The sequence below is a fragment of the Trachurus trachurus genome, assembly GCF_905171665.1.
Source record: "Trachurus trachurus genome assembly, chromosome: 15".
Classification (NCBI taxonomy): domain Eukaryota; kingdom Metazoa; phylum Chordata; class Actinopteri; order Carangiformes; family Carangidae; genus Trachurus; species Trachurus trachurus.
The window spans coordinates 11263593-11274920 of record NC_139906.1 but is presented as its reverse complement, the minus strand read 5'-3'; the positions used below and the strand labels follow the sequence as shown (position 1 = coordinate 11274920).

At 40.6% G+C, this 11328-nt stretch overlaps 2 protein-coding genes across 3 annotated transcripts in view; one reads left to right on the top strand and one right to left on the bottom strand.

Moving 5' to 3' along the window:
- Positions 1-1412: 1412 nt before the first annotated feature.
- LOC310998002 (uncharacterized protein) lies at positions 1413-3634 on the bottom strand. The gene is made up of 2 exons (XM_083987886.1): positions 3379-3634; positions 1413-2680 (listed from the first exon to the last, which is right to left on the bottom strand). The coding sequence occupies exons 1-2, from the start codon at positions 3557-3559 to the stop codon at positions 1827-1829; spliced, it is 1035 nt and encodes a 344-aa protein (XP_083844012.1). The 5' UTR covers positions 3560-3634; the 3' UTR covers positions 1413-1826.
- A 5922-nt stretch (positions 3635-9556) lies between these two features.
- LOC310998465 (adenylosuccinate synthetase isozyme 2) overlaps positions 9557-11328 on the top strand; it is a 37970-nt gene continuing 36198 nt past the window's right edge. Inside the window, exon 1 of one of the 2 annotated variants that reach the window (XM_083988522.1) lies at positions 9557-9927. In XM_083988522.1, the coding sequence (XP_083844648.1) occupies positions 9712-9927 (216 nt within the window). In that variant the 5' untranslated portion in view covers positions 9557-9711. Of the gene's footprint in view, positions 9928-10281; positions 10335-11328 lie in introns of those variants that run through there. The other variant, XM_083988523.1, reaches the window with a different exon arrangement.

The window sequence follows — 11328 nt, the reverse complement described above, 5'->3', positions numbered from 1 at the left end:
ACTTTATTTGTGTGGCTCCTTTGACACTGATCAGTGAATTTCAAAGTGATTCATAGATGGTGGACAACCTGATAACACAACAGTTTAAATGTTAACAGTCAGAAAGTTATAATCATACCAATAAAACTATTTAGGTAATAATAAAATCGAATAATAATCTAATAAAAAAATTTTAAGAGGTATATTTAAAACAAGCTAGGGTTGTATCACTATTGGCTTAACTACAAATGAAGTGTTGATGAATACCTTGATCAACAACCTAATTGTAGGTTGCTCTATGAGGAGATCTGACTGACAACAGTAAAAAAAAAAGTGTGTAATAATGTATATCTACTTTCAGATGTAAACAGACGAATTGTAGATGTGCTCCCTTTTGTTTTAAAGGTTCATTAAGGTCTCATTAAACTTTCTCTCTTGTGTCATTATGTAACACTGTTGGATCACAAACTCAGAGACAATCATATTACAGGAAAGAAGAAAGGATGCCATTAATCACAGCTTTGGTTTCAAACCATTCTGTTATTTTTAAAATAGCAAAATACATAAATAAACTTCACAGACGGAAATTATGATATTTTCAAAATTACTTGGGGCATTTAAGGTCAGTTTGCCAGGGTCATAAAATGTCAGTAAACATGTTTTTATGGATTTCAATGAGAATATAAACCAACAGCTGCCAAATAACAAATAATCAAGGGAACATCCTTCTTATTAAATGTTATCCAAGATAAGTGAGATACAACCGTCTCAAAATCCTCTGGAGAAAATCTAAAATCTAATAGATAAGGTTAATGGGTCTTTCTCAATGACAAACTCACAGAAAACTCTGAAGTTCAAAGTGCTTTTAGTCTGTTTTAGTTTGCATGTTTCCTGTAATGACAGGATTGAAAAACAGCAGCTCAAGACCCTGATAACTCCCTCGGGACCAAAACAGAGGCACAGAGAGGACCTAAATCCATCTGATGGCTAGAAACATGACTCTAAATGAATGCTGTACTGTAACACATTCAACAAGTCAAACAACTTTACAAGGCAAAGACGAAATGATGTTTGAATATTTAAATTAAAAGTATGTGGTGTAATCTCAAAGTAACTTTCTGTGGGAAGAGCAGGTCATATAAACATGTAGAAATAGCAAATTTAAGACTAAATGTATAAACATGCAATTAAATAAACAGACAATTTAACATATATGAGGAATAAAAATGCATGTATGATAAATTTGCAATAAATTAATATATAATTAATTCACAGCAAGTTGTTCTTCAACTTTTCTCTGTAATTAACATCGAATTACATCGTTCCTTACTTGATGCCTCTTTGAAAAATATTAGCAAACATAAATACATAAAACTACTCAGGTTTACTGTCATACAAATTATGTCAGGGAATAACGAAAGAGTGATTATTCTGTTACATGCAGTGTTATTCCTCCAAACTGTTAATGAGCAATAAAGACAAAGGTCATGTCAACAATGACGAGGAATACATTTTATATATAACTGATATACAGTGAAAGACAAATAAAAATACTTTTGTTTGTTATCATGACAGTTAGTCCATAGGATTTTTAATGATTCAGCTTTGGTTTTCCTTTTATGTATATTTCAACCATTTTCAGAGGTGAAAATGGTTTTAGAATGGTTTAGTGAAAGGTTTAAGACTTTACCCCAACAAATTTTTACGTTTTTGAAGTATCTCTCTCAGTATACGGACTTTAAGAACAACATGACATGGTGTCTGGCACTTAACAAATTTAAGAGATTTACACACACAAAAATGTTTGAAAAGGGTCAAACTCTTTTAAATATGAACAAAGAAACAAATCAGTATTTCTGAGTGTGAGTCCCCAGGTGGTATTTGAGATGTGTGCTCTGTAGAAATCCTTTCCCGCAGACTTCGCAGCGGTGCGGTCTCTCCCCCGTGTGGCTCCTCATGTGCTTCCTCAAATGTCCACTGTGGGTGAAACTTTTACAACAGAAGGAGCAGCAGAAAGGTTTCTCCCCTGTGTGAATCCTCATGTGTATCTTCAGATCACCTTTGCGCCTGCACTCTTTCCCACAAACGTGACAGCGGTGCAGTTTCACCCCGCTGTGACTGGCCATGTGTTCGGACAGAGCCGCGGCGCTGCTGCATTGTTCACCGCACATGTGGCAACCCCTGGGGCCCGTGTGGGATTTAAGGTGCACATTGAGACTTTCAATGGACTCTGAGGTCTTTCCACAAACGCCACAGATGAGACCTGTGTCCTTTGAATGCACGCAACTCAGCTGAGATAGCTCAGTGGGCTTCTGATCCGTCCGTGTTTGGTTTAATGTAAAACTTGCAGCAGGTCTTTCATTTTCTCTTCCGTATTGCATCTCATTTTGGGTCTGAGGTTGTGAAGATGAAGGAGACAAAGCAAACTGCTCCTCGTGTTCACTGTTTTCAGCCTGAGGTTGCAAAGACAGTTCGGAGACCTCCTGCTTGTGTTTCTCCCAGACAGATGATTGAAGTAGGTTCAAGTAATTAGGATCCTTAAACTCTTGAACTGGCTCTACTTCTTGTTGCTGACTAGGCCACAGCTCCTGATCTTCCTCTTTAATAGGTCGAAGCTCCTGGTGTCTATGATCGGGGCTGAGGTTCGGCTCCTCCTGCTCGCAGTGGTGCTGCTCAGGAGGCGTGGACGGCTGTGAGAGGTCTAGAAAAAAGAAAGAAAAAGAAAGAAAGAGATTATGCATCTTGTGTCTTTCATTGTATGTATGTTGTCGTGGAAATGTTTTAATGGTTCGTTGTTGGTGAATAATGAAATAGAGACTTCAGTTTTTATTTTCTTGCAAGGAAAGGTCAGTACTCACTCGAGCAGAGAAGGTAAAAAAGAAAGACCCCGAGAATGGGGAGACCTAAACATTTATACCTTAAATCCTCTCAGAGAGTAATTCATTTCACGTACAGTAAGAATGACAATAGTTACCACAATAAACAGTACTATTTCAATAATATAACATAACAGGGCTCCAGACAGCTCCTGAATGGAGGCATTTTGCACATAAAATATGAGACAGTGAAAGTAAATCTACTCGCATGTGCAAGTAAATTTGCAGGATTTTTTTATATATATAGTACACACTGGTGAAATGTGTAAGGGAAGACTTAAAGTATCTGCAGTCATTACAGGTGTCAGGCCAATGTGTGTGAAGATCATGAATAAAAGATGTGATTTGCAACTCAGTTTACAGTGTGCACCACGAAATATTCTGCTTGCGCTCCCAAAATTTTAAGTTAGAAGCCCCAGTGCTCCTCGTAAAAAAAGTTAGTCTGGAGCCCTGTTTAATAACATAACATAATGTAATGTAATGTAATATAATATAATAGTGATAATAATGATGATAAACTGACCGTGTTTGTGGTTTGACTCAAACTCCAGCAGCAGACCTCTGAGACGTTCAATTTCCTGCTTGGAGCTGGAAGCTTCTTCTTCATATTGCTCTATCGTGTTCTCAAAAACCTGAAATATTTCCACCGCAGCAGCTGTCAGTCGGTCCGTGACGAAAGCCCTGAGAAGCAGTGGGGTGGACATGTTTAAAATCCGCTGTTAAAAGGACGTGAACGAGTTTTATCGAGGTACCACACGTCTCTGTGTTGTTAGCTAACGAGCTCAAGCTACGGAAGTAGCCGTGACGTCAGTGCGTACGTACGTCACGTCACGTCACGTCACGTCAGAGATGTGCTGCTGCTGCCCCCTGCGGGAGAACAGCGGCAATGGACCACAGCTCATTGATAAAAAAACAGTACCTGATCAAAACCACAGATTTAAGGCATTTCAGTCTTTTTATGCCACTATCTCACACTGAGTTATAAAAAGAGTTTATAGAATATGAATATTTATTGTAGATTGTTCTGTCAAGGAGCTGAAATAATAGTAATTTGGCAGAAAATAAACTAAAACTTTACTGTTTTAATATTTCTTCCAAGTCATTCATTTTTACATTCATATTTTTGTATGTGTGTTTGTTTTTTTAATGGACCTTGAGTCTAATAATAAAGTCTATCTATCTATCTATCTATCTATCTATCTATCTATCTATCTATCTATCTATATTTAGAATATATATATATAGCTCAAATAAGCTGTACCTCAACCAACTAACATGACTGTGCATTGATGATATAATAACAGCATATACACCAGTATTTTTCTACATGGAGTACATCAAGATTGAACTACTTCCTCCACTACTATTATGTGGCCCACTGTGTATTTTTAGGCGAGCAGCCAAAATGAGGAGAAATCTGGGGCCAAGAATGAATCCCAGTTGTCAGACGACAACAAATAACACAAGTGCACAACCAAACAATAGAAAAAGTGGCGCAGACCGTCAACACAACCTGAGCAAACAGTAAAGGGATTCCCGGATGGAGAGAGTAAATAAAAGAGAGATGCAAAACAAACGTTTATTTCCCCACATACTCCTGTTTCCTCTGACGATTCAGTGAAAACCAGAAGAGCTCTGAAGGTTCAGAGCACCATTGGCCTTACAAGTTCATGTTCACCCAAGCTCTCACTTGACACCAGTGTTGCATGATTATCATATATCATACTCTAGTCTGTGCACACAAACGTTAGTCGTTAGAGTATAATTTGTCTGACCAAACAGCGAAGCCCATATGAGTGACATCAGTGTGTTGATGAAAGGTGCTTTTTGAGATTTAGCCTGAGTCGTGACCTGTGCCCGCTGCTCCCTGCGCTGTCTTCTGTCCACCCACTTGACCATCTGTCCCACGCTGAGCTCAAAGGAGATGAAAGGGCAGTCGTGATGTGAGCTGTGCCTGGCACTGAGCATCTCCATCTGCAGGAAGTACATCAAGGCACAACTAAGGATGAAAAGTCTGAAAAAAAAAAAAAAAAAAAAAAAAAAGGTGGACTGAGTATTTACTGTGATGAACAACATATTGGATTTCTGCCCTCAGTAAATCAGTGGTTTCAATTATTTTACGTCATTTTTGCTCTCTGTGTGGAACTTTTGTTAAAGAAGGAGAGAACCGGTATTAAACTGCGTCAAGTTTAGGTGCTGAATATTTTTGACATAACACTCTCCAATGTAAACAATATGGAACTTGCATGCATTATTGATTACCACAAGAGGGAGCCAAATAATTCAAAATACAACACTAAATTGAATTCAGAGCTTTGGTGAGTGTGTTGTAAATCAAATGCCTCCAGCCCACGGGGCTACTATTCAGTAATTCGGTTCAGTAATATAGATAAATAATATTATTATTATTAAATAAATATTAATAAAAAATGTTTTGTGGTTTATGTTGTGAGTGTTTGAAAATGTTAATTCTGAAGCTTCAAATACTTCAATAAATATTTTCTACTGCATTAAATGTATCATACAGCTACTTCCCAATCATAACTTAACATGTAAATCTTTGGTCAGTTTATAAAATAAAACTTTTTAAAAGTAATATGCTCAAAGTAGCTATAGCTTCTCAAATTTGCAACATTTCTTTGTGTGTTTTGGATTGTTCATGGTGAGAAAATTGAGAGTATGTTCACAATCCATTCGTCAATGTGATCATAAATATATACATTTTATATGCTTAGAGGTTTCCAATATGGTAACTGTAGAAAAAATAGACTAATAAACTTAATCATACTTCTTGCCCATTATAGCTGACATTTGTTTATTTGTTTATTATTGGGGATCCCCATTAGCTGTGCAATATGCACATATAGGCTAGGCAAAGTCAGTTAGCTTTATTGATCCCGCATGGAAAAAATATAAAAGAAACAACAACAAAAACTACTGCCATTGTAGCTGTGTATTCATGAAAAAGCTGATTAATCGATTGTGTAGAAACCTGTGACTTTTGTGGCCCCTGAATGTGACACACCTCATTGGCTGTAACGCGCCTCCAGGTGGTGGGAGTGTCCTCAAAGATCGTAGAAGCGACCGAGATGACTCACCTCCTCTCTGATTCCAGTGACCTATTTACAGAAAAACATATTTTACATAAGTGCTGCATTCATACTTTTGCACGGGACTCAATTTGACTGTACTGAGAGCTGCAGCTGCTTGGTCTCTCAGTCGTTTTTTTTCTTTTAGTACAGGAATTTCCGATACTTGTACGCATGCGCATGATGTGTGTTACTTCCTGGCGTCTAACGTTGCCTTGGAGTGGGCTCTTTAACCCTCGTGAAGTTAGTTTACGGTTCGACAACTAAAGGGAACTTCAGGGAAATAAAAACTACAAAACAGAGCAACAGTAGCCTATGTCTGTTTAATGATCCACTTAGGCTTGTTGTTGGGACAGGAACATTATCATTTAAACAAGAATTACACTCTTTATTTTGTTCATGACAGAAAACAGACCTCTAAAATAAAGGCTTCATAAATTTTAACTGTGCTTTAAACAGTGCTTAGATCCTCTGTGTTATCTGACAAGACTTTGTGTAGTGTTTTTTTTTTTTTTTTTTTTTTTGGTGCAGGCTTGACAAGAACAAGGGTTTCTTTCCACAAACAAAATAAAGATTGCACACATCTGTCTCATAAACTCCTCCATAGTCAAAAAGTCCTGTAGGATCTCAAAAGAACATCTCAATTAAAATCAAATTAATTCATTTGTTAACCAGTATAATAGGACAAAATCAGAAAGAACATTAATCCAATATATAATCCTACAGGACATGTCCCCTAATCCCATAGGAAAAAATCCAATTCATAATCCTATAGGATAAAGTCCAATCCATGTATCCTATATTCCAGGACAAAATCTTATAGGTAATACTATTTCATAGACATAAGATCCTGGGATAGGTGGGACTGTCAGAACCAAACTATCAACCATATACAAATGCATTCAGTCTTATAAATGTATCCTATTGTTTTAAATCCTATAAAAAATATGAACCCTCTAACCCTATACTGTTGCTCCAGCATGGACTAAACCATTTTTATTATAATAACGTATTTCATGAATATTGCATGTTTTGTGGCTTTGTTTTGATGCTGATGCAGCATTGGTATGAGTATTAGTCAGGGGTATATGCAGAATAATTTAGTCATAGAAAGATTAGGATTCTGGGAGCAGAGCCAGCCCAAGGCAGCAAGAGCAATTAACTGTTTTAAAGCTATAGTGCGTAACTTCTGTCTATCCCACGAGAAATTCTGCATAATTACAAAAACCCTTTGTTGCACTTCAAATTGTTGTTGTACAATTGCTGGTGCAGTTTATTTAAAACCAAAATAAAATAGCAGATGATGTCAACAGCAAATGCATTGACTGTGTTGGTTTATTTTATTACTCTTAGTACACCTAGATGATATTTCAGTATCCCACTTAGTACCCAACCCTCAACCCCAGGCCACACTTTTAGCTGAATTTGGTACCATTTCAGATTAAAAATATATATAGATGGGTAAAAACATGCCAGGCTAGGATGGTGATTTCTAATGACAGATTATAAAAATTTAATTATTTTTTAGCTTAAAGCAGATATCAGTGGAATGTTTTTGTTAATATAAGTCCTAAATAGTCCTATTTTCCGTCAGCAATCACTTACATGAAGTATTTCAGCCTAAACACGAGTCTCTCCGTCACTCTGCTCTGCTGTAACCCGAGGAGAAAATTTTCCTTGTGGGATACAAGTGTTATCCAATGAGGAGAGAGAACGGCATGAAGGGCTGTGTCTGCAGCCAAGGGATGCGCGTGAATGTGGTGACGTAGCACGAGGACCAATTGATGCCTGACAAGGGCGGGGGCTGCTAACTCATGGTGCGTTCAAAGAAACTCGTACTTTGTGTTTTTCCTTCCTGTGAAGTCATATCAGTTCGATCTGGTACGAGTTCACGGGTCGGAAGTTACGAGTGGCCGTTATAGGGAACTTTCACAGACAACAGGATGGTAAAAACACGAGCTACGGGTTACCTGGAACGCTACCAAGTCGTAGTTGTGACTTGAAGCTGTAACTTACGGTTTCAAAAGCCTGCCTTGAACGCAGCATTAGCCGAAACGGCCGTGAAGCTGATATCTGCTTTAATTTCAGGCAGTTGCTTTCTCTTTCTTCCTGCCACATCGCCATTTTTAACGTTTTTGTGGAGTGCAATGAGCGTTAAGAGCGAATTAGGAGGTCAGGAAGTACGACCATCTGTGCAACTCCTCCTCAATACTATCTGCCTTTACACGTAGCAGGTCTTGGCTGAAAAACAACATTGTAAGATCAGCGCCTCCGCCCCGGTGTCCCAGCTCTAGTCTCTGCGCACTGCGACACAAAACACGCCCCGTAACCCATAATCTCTTGTTAATGACATATTAGAAATACACGTAGTAACATCGTATAGGCATAGTAACATAGTATATGATAGGCCTGTACCGATTGATTTCTCACCAGCGTCCTTGTAAACAAATGCACATGGCCGAGAGGGGGGTTAGCAAAACAGCTGTTTAAATAATCAATAATTAGGGGCAGTGTTGGTAGAGCTGCCCCATGTTGAGGCTACAATCCTCACTGCGGATGGCCCCGGTTTGAATCCTGCATTGGGCAGCCCTTTCCTGCATGTCATTCCCCCCTCTCTGTCTCGATCCCTATTTTTCCTGTCCCTCTCTACTGTGCTGTCAATTAAAGGCAATAAAAACAGTCCCTCCAGGAATTCGCGGTGAAGAAACTTGATCAAGAAACTTGATACAACGTGCACAAAGTGATAAGTAAAGGAACACAAGCTGAGTTGAACGTGTTGAGTGTGTGAGTTGTCCTGGTTGACCACCCGAGGCTGTCCCCCCCCCCCCCCCCCCCCCGCAGCACTCGCCGAGGGGGAATCCAGTGAGTGCGCCACTGCAGGGCCGGAGCGGAGCAGCCGGCGGCCAGGTGCCCCTTCCCCCATCCTAAGGCCCTGGCCCTGGACTTGAGTAGCCACCCTCCCCTTTTTATTCAAAGACTGGACTGTTTTAATAAAACAGTTCTTTTACCACGATTTTTAAACAGACATTTTAATTAAGTAAAACAACTTTCAACTCTATATAATTTTCTTGTGCCTTTCTTAACAAGTGGAAAATTGCTGGTATAACATGACATCACATTAATTTGTGACATTTCAAAATTTTCCTTTGATTTTTAATTATTCAGAACAAAACTGCAACTTTTTTTTGCAACTTTCGCTGTCTCCCGCAATTTAATCACAACAAAAGGGCTTAAAACATCGCAACATGCACCGCAATTTTTTCAAAATGTGGCCGCAAATTCAGGCATTTTAGGCCGCAACAATCACAAAAAAAGCCCGCGAAATCCTGGAGGGACTGTAAAAAGCAGCAAAAATATAGGCTACTTAAAAAATAATAATTAGTATTATTGGTAGTAATAGAGCCCCACCCCCCCATTTTTTTTTTTTGCTTAGGGCCCCGGCCCCCATGGAGGCTTTGGCCGGCCCTGGCTGGGGGGTTGTTGTGGGCCCCTAGAGTTTGTATCACCTTTCTCCCCCATGCACCGGCCCTGCCTCCCCCTCCCACGAGGATGAGAGACGGAGAACCGGCCCCTCCGCTCCGTGCTGTCATTGAGGTTTCCCTTCACTATTCAACCAACCAACCAACCAACCAACCACACACTGACTTCAGTCCTCGGCTGTCGTTGGTGCAGCAGCAGCAGCAGCAGCAGCAGCAGCACCAGCGCAGCACCAGGGCGCACAACAAGTGTAGTCAGTCGGACTCAGCCCACCAGGCAGCAGCTGAGCCATGTCGGAGAGCGGGAGCCAGGAAGCCGCCGCCGCCGCCGCCGCCGCCGGGGCCCCGAACGGCAGCGACGACGACAGCCCGTCGAACCGGGGGGGGCCTCGACCGGACGTCGGCAACAAAGTGACCGTGGTGCTCGGTGCCCAGTGGGGCGACGAGGGCAAGGGGAAAGTTGTGGACCTGCTGGCTCAGGACGCGGACATGGTGTGCAGATGTCAGGTCGGTTGGTTGGTTCAGTTGGTTCGGTTGGTTGATTGGTTGGTTAGCGCTCGTGCTCACGTTCAGCGTTCGATTGCCGGTTTAAGCTAGTTACCCGGGAAACGGGGAAACGTTCTGTCTGTCTAACCGCCGCGTCCCCGTGCCCACTGCCCAACCCCCGCCCGCGCCGCGCGTGAGTTAAACGTTAGACCGTTTTTAAAAAGCTAATGACAGACTGGAGTTCTAGCTGCTAACGAGTGTTAACGGTCGGTGTGATGTTCACGTTCCCTCTGTTTTTGCTAATGTCACCTTGAGTTGCTGCTAGCTGCTGCTGCTGCTGCTGCTGCTGCTTAGCCCCCCTCAACATTAAAAGCTGAAGCCGTGAACTGTCTCCTCTCCTGTCGTGTGCACATGACATGACTGACAAGGTGACTGAAACACCTTTTTTTCCCCTCTAACTTTATTCAGTGACCAGGTGCATGCATCATCACTTTGTCCGACTCTCCACTCAACTGTTGTCAGCAAACTGTTTTTTTTTTATGATAAGTTTTATTATGATGATCAGCTTTATTTTAGACACAATTAGGTCCATATAAAACAATAAAAAACAACAACACTGACAGCACCATAAACCATTAAAACCAAGGCTTCAGTGTTAACAAAAGCATGAGAAATACCTTAAAGGGATAATTCAACATTTTAGCAAATTGGTTCATTACTTTTAATATAGGCCTATCAGTGCATGTTGTTTTGAGATCCGCGGGGCAGAGACGAGAGCTGCTGAGCAAACACGATGGAGGTGAATGAGGTCCCTTGTCCCTCATCAAACTCATCAAATACACAATCCAACAACTCCAAAACGCTCTTGTGGAGAAGATGTGACCTACACATTTGCCAGGCTATGAAATAATCATGTATTTTATAATTACGAGACAGAGTTGTTTTCGAGGCAAATGCATAGCCAGAACTACATTCCAGACACGGCTGCATGTTTAGTGCAGCTCAAGAAAGTAGTTCCAAGTATTTCCCTCATGTGTCGTAATGTTACATAACTAGGCCTATAGATGAGTATTTCATAGCCTGGCGAATGTGCAGGTCACAACTTGTCTGTGAGAGTGTTTTGGCGTTGTTGGATTCTGTATTTGATGAGTTTTGAGGGACAGAGGACCAGTAGCCTACCGTTCACCTGTGTCTGCCCCGCGGATCTCAAAACAACATGCACTGATAATTAAAGGTAATGAACCTACTCCTATGACTATAGGGATTATGGCAATAGGCAAATTTGCCAAAATGTTCAACTATCCCTTTAATTATTTTGGTAACAACGTGGCTGTGTGTTTATATTGAGTGGGCTAAAATGCAGTTAAATTAGTGGATCGATTAGCAGTAGTAGTAGTTAGGGTTTCGCAGTTTCCATTACGT

Coding starts and splice junctions, on each gene's coding strand:
- LOC310998002 (XM_083987886.1), bottom strand. CDS start 3,559: ATGTCCACCCCACTGCTTCTCAGGGCTTTCGTCACGGACCGACTGACA. Junction 2,681..3,378: donor TGAGTCAAACCACAAACACG/GTCAGTTTATCA, acceptor TCTTTTTTCTAG/ACCTCTCACAGCCGTCCACG.